The sequence below is a fragment of the Pyrus communis genome, chromosome 7 (assembly GCF_041283825.1).
Source record: "Pyrus communis isolate YQ-2024b chromosome 7, ASM4128382v1, whole genome shotgun sequence".
In the NCBI taxonomy this organism is placed as follows: Eukaryota; Viridiplantae; Streptophyta; class Magnoliopsida; order Rosales; family Rosaceae; genus Pyrus; species Pyrus communis.
In genome coordinates this window covers 11,619,495-11,623,962 of record NC_142571.1, presented here as the reverse complement: position 1 = coordinate 11,623,962, position 4,468 = coordinate 11,619,495, and the positions used below count along the sequence as shown (strand labels likewise).

The 4,468-nt window shown below is 38.5% G+C and overlaps 1 protein-coding gene across 1 annotated transcript; it reads left to right on the top strand.

Moving 5' to 3' along the window:
- Window positions 1-319: 319 nt before the first annotated feature.
- On the top strand, window positions 320-3,416 carry LOC137733715 (proteasome subunit beta type-1). The gene is made up of 7 exons (XM_068472876.2): window positions 320-490; window positions 593-700; window positions 2,235-2,316; window positions 2,493-2,622; window positions 2,703-2,845; window positions 2,984-3,070; window positions 3,157-3,416. The coding sequence occupies exons 1-7, from the start codon at window positions 444-446 to the stop codon at window positions 3,229-3,231; spliced, it is 672 nt and encodes a 223-aa protein (XP_068328977.1). The 5' UTR covers window positions 320-443; the 3' UTR covers window positions 3,232-3,416.
- Window positions 3,417-4,468: the final 1,052 nt, after the last annotated feature.

The following is a 4,468-nucleotide window of genomic DNA, read 5'->3' as shown; positions in this document are numbered from 1 at the left end:
CTCTCTACCCTTGCCGCCGACCCTCTTTTTCTTGTTAGATAAAATAGGCTACAACATAAACATGTTTTTTTAAGTGTTTTTTTTTTTCTTTCACTATTCACTTGCATGTTTTTTTAGTTATTTTAAAAGCACTTCCAAATATACTCTTAAATAAACCATACAAAGAATTAATTTAGTATGAAACTCGTTATCTACAAAAGTCGATCAGTCAAAATAAAAACTTTACATTAAGTAGTGGGTTCAAAACGTAATTTTAGGTAATTAAACCAAAACGACACCGTCTACTTGATTTATTTCTTGAAGCAAACGACACCGAGAGATCTGAACGAAGAAAAGCGAAGTGTTGTACCCGGAGAGCTCATCCTCCACTTAGCTCCAAGCCCTAATCTTGCTCTCTCTGTCCTCTCTCAATCTCACTCTCTCTCTCAACCAGACCGATCACCATGACCAAGCAGCACGCTAACTGGTCCCCCTACGACAACAATGGCGGGTATGTATTCTCTCCTTCCCTACGACAACTGTTGTCATCGTTTTTCCGCTTTATTTTTTATTTGCTTTTTGGGGAATTTTAGTGTTTTCGTGCTGATTGCAGATCCTGCGTTGCGATCGCCGGAGCCAACTACTGTGTGATTGCTGCCGATACTCGGATGTCGACTGGTTACAGTATTCTCACCCGCGACTACTCCAAAATCTGCAAATTGTACGCTACGCCTTTATACAAATTTCTTTCGTATTTTTTTTTTCTTTTAAATGTTTATATTTATGCACTTGATTTCGGAGAGTCGAAAGTCTTAGACTTTTGAAAGCAGGCTTCTGCTGCGTATAATTTTATCTGATTTTATTGCTCTTAGGATTTTTTGTTGGCGTTTTTGGGGTTTTATCTGATCTTATTTTGCTTATGGTTAGGTTTAATTTTGATTACAACTTGGGTTTGTGTTTTTTATGTTTCTGTACATAGTTAGGGGGGCATTTTTACTCACCGTTACTATTGTATTGACTAGTGACTACTGTTGATATGTATGAGTTTTGAGATTTGTGTAGGGCATAGAGTAAGTCACATTCATCCAACCGTAGTTAATACGATGGTAATGCTTACCACTTAAGAGTTTAGTGGTAGCAAAAATTATCTCTTTAGTTAGCTCATAGCCTTGGAAGTGTGGCCATTATAACAGCGTGTTTGTTGAAAGTTCAAAATGCTTGCAGTTTTACTGCTAATCAGTTTTGTGATAGCTTTTGTTCTTATGCTTGACCCACTTCCTGAAATATGTAAAAAGTGTGGCAGATGATAAAAATATCTGAGATAATAAGCACCAAAAAGGTCTTATTGAAGGATAAAAAAAAAACATGAAATTATGCTGAAAAGAAATTGATTTATGAAGTGAAGCTTCTATATTCAACCCGATATGAGGAAAAGAATCCTAGGTCAAGGCAGTAGCTCAGTACGGGCCCATGTTCTTAGTGCTTAGTGAAGCATGAAAGTACGAAATTAAGGTGAAAGCAAATGAGGATGAAATGAAGATTCTAGGATTGAGTGCCTAGCCTATTGTCAGGCCAGATTTTCAAGAACCCTGGTCTAAAGGCTGATCCTGAAGACCCCAGAGGTTTCTAAAACCCTGCCAATCCGTACTGTACTAATTTTAGAAGTTGGGTTATGCATAAAAAATCATTTGGAATGTAAAAATTAAAGAGATAAGAGGAGCTGTGTTGAGGATACAGGAATTTGAAGGCAATGCAGCAAAAGACAGAGGTGGGGCTGAGAACAAAAGGTCGCTAGCCATATGAAAGAAGTATGGCATTACGGTTGGTATAAATAGAGTGATCTGTAGGCCCCAGATTGCAAAGGTGATAAATTAGTTGGGGAAGCTGCGCATAATGATAAAAGTTTATTATAATGAAGCATAATGATAAAAGTTTATTATAAAAAAATAAAAATGAAGCAAAATTGGTTCAACTTCTGGCATAGGGAAGATTCCCTTTCCTAGTTTTTATGACAAAACTTCCAGATATACCAGAAAAATTCTCAGTTATAAGGTGCGGGAGCTCACTGAGGGAAGCAAAGGTGAAGATAGAAGAGCAAGAGAGTGGCTATCATATGAAGATAGAAGAGTAAATTAGCTCTTAGTAGACATCTTGCCATAATGTCAATACTTATTTATGTAGATTGAAATGTGGTTTCTGTTCACATTTACTAGATGATGCGTAAAGTCTTATTGTTTTGTCTTTTAAACTTGCAGAGCGGACAAAGCTGTATTGGCATCTTCGGGTTTCCAAGCTGATGTGAAAGCTTTGCAAAAGCATTTGGCAGCTAAGCACTTGGTGAGGCTTCAAAATCTTATTGCAATACCTTGTTTTTCCTGGACTCTTTTTGGTTGCAACAGATGGTGTTGGATGTTTTTGACCATGTGTAGGCTATATCTATTTATGTGGGCATGAAATAAACATTGAGTTATGTCAAGAACTGATGATACAACCTTTGTTTCCTTGTTTCCCAGACTTATCAGCATCAACATAACAAACAAATGAGCTGCCCTGCAATGGCTCAATTGCTTTCCAACACCCTTTACTACAAGCGTTTCTTCCCCTACTACGCTTTTAATGTTTTGGGTGGTTTAGATAGCGAAGGTAAATATTAGAGTTAAAAACCTTTGGCTGCTAGTTGAGACTTTTCTGGCTAACAACGCATTTTCGTTAATAATTTGCAGGTAAGGGTTGTGTCTTCACATACGATGCTGTTGGTTCCTACGAGAGGGTTGGGTATAGCTCCCAAGGTTCTGGTTCTACACTTATCATTCCTTTCCTGGACAACCAATTGAAGTCTCCTAGCCCACTCCTATTGCCTGCTCAGGTTTGTTGATTTTGATTACTAGTTTCCATCGTACTATTGGTTATTTGTTTGTTATTAATCTGTCCCACAAGTTATGACTCTGCATATTTGATTGTTATTAAACTGTTTAATAAATTGTAGAACAATTTATGACTGCAGGATGCTGTCACACCGCTGTCTGAAGCAGAAGCAATCGACTTGGTCAAAACTTGTTTTGCATCTGCAACCGAAAGAGATATTTACACTGTAGGTTTCCGGTCTTTTAAATATCCGTCCATTTTATATTAAGCTCATGTAACCAAGTATTTTAATGTGTCGTGGATGTCATACAGGGTGACAGCTTGGAGATTGTTGTCCTGAATGCGGATGGCACCCGGTACGAGTATATGGAGCTGAGGAAGGACTGATGCGTGCCCATAAGGAATTGGAAATTCATATGCTTCACTGTTTGTTGTATTTAGACACTAAGACTAGAATGTCTCTTTTTTTGGGTGTTTAGAATATTTCTGTTTCAGTATTCAATTACAAAAATCGTGACGTGATTGCAGTTGCCTAATCTGAAAATTTCAGATTCAATGTTGATTTATCTGCATTTCTGAGGGCTTCACCGTTGATCTATCTGCATGATCGTTGATCGAATGTTTGATTGTGTACGATCTTATTATATAATGGCAGCGGGCTCTCAAAAGCTGTCTTTCGACGCCCATCCTTTCATCTCGAACCATTGCCTCAATTCCTGTCATAAAAGCCAGTTCAAATGAAGGTTGTTTTTGTGAATGCATAGGTAGAAGCAGCAATACTGAGATTGTTTGCAGTGCTCACCTTGATTCTCTCTCTTGAAGTTGAAATCGAAACTCCCCAACCGGGATGCGGATCGATACTCCACTATCGAGCCTTTTCCCGGTGCAATCCAAAACTCAGCACCATCCGCAAGCTGCACGAACACTCGGATATCAATGTGCTACCATTTTGCAGTCTCACTCTTCTAATTCGGCAGTCTTCACCATCCCACATTGATATCAATCACTCGCATTCATGCTCGCGTTTGTCTGGATGATTGGGTGATTGGTAGTCGTTAACGAATGTGAGTTCCATACTAAATCCCACATTAATCATTCACCCGCACACGCCAATAATGTTACGACACTCGTTTTTTCAATCATGGCATCGAGGGTTTTTGTTCTAAATTCCGGGTTATGGGGTACTCCTACCCCTACAATGGCACTTTTGGTATTCCACTAGAACATAGTCGTCTCTCTTGTCCATAATCCACGGGCATGAACTTGTCCGGCTTGGTTGACTTAATCTGCAAAATGTGTTCTCAGAATTGAGTTTTGCTGATTTAAGCTGGCATCCTTGGCAAACATGTTTGAAGTGCTTTTACCACTTGGAGAAGTACCTCCAAAGCAGCTTCTCTGCTGACCGGCTTTTTCCTACCCCCATTCTAGTTCCTGTAATTGGTCAAACGTTTGATACTATGATTTAGTAATATTTTTTTCCGTAAGTTAAAGGTCTCTTTCAAGGTATTTAGGTTTTTTACCACTGCACCCACTCATCAAACCCAAATAAATTACACACAAATTAATTTAAACTGCATGATCCAAAAATTAATTGGGGAAATAGATAAGATTGAACTATGTAGCT

Excerpts from the sequence above, each read along its gene's own strand:
- LOC137733715 (XM_068472876.2), top strand. The coding sequence starts at position 444 with ATGACCAAGCAGCACGCTAACTGGTCCCCCTACGACAACAATGGCGG. Across the intron at positions 701-2,234 it reads TACTCCAAAATCTGCAAATT|AGCGGACAAAGCTGTATTGG; the intron begins GTACGCTACGCC and ends TTAAACTTGCAG. Across the intron at positions 2,317-2,492 it reads ATTTGGCAGCTAAGCACTTG|ACTTATCAGCATCAACATAA; the intron begins GTGAGGCTTCAA and ends CTTGTTTCCCAG.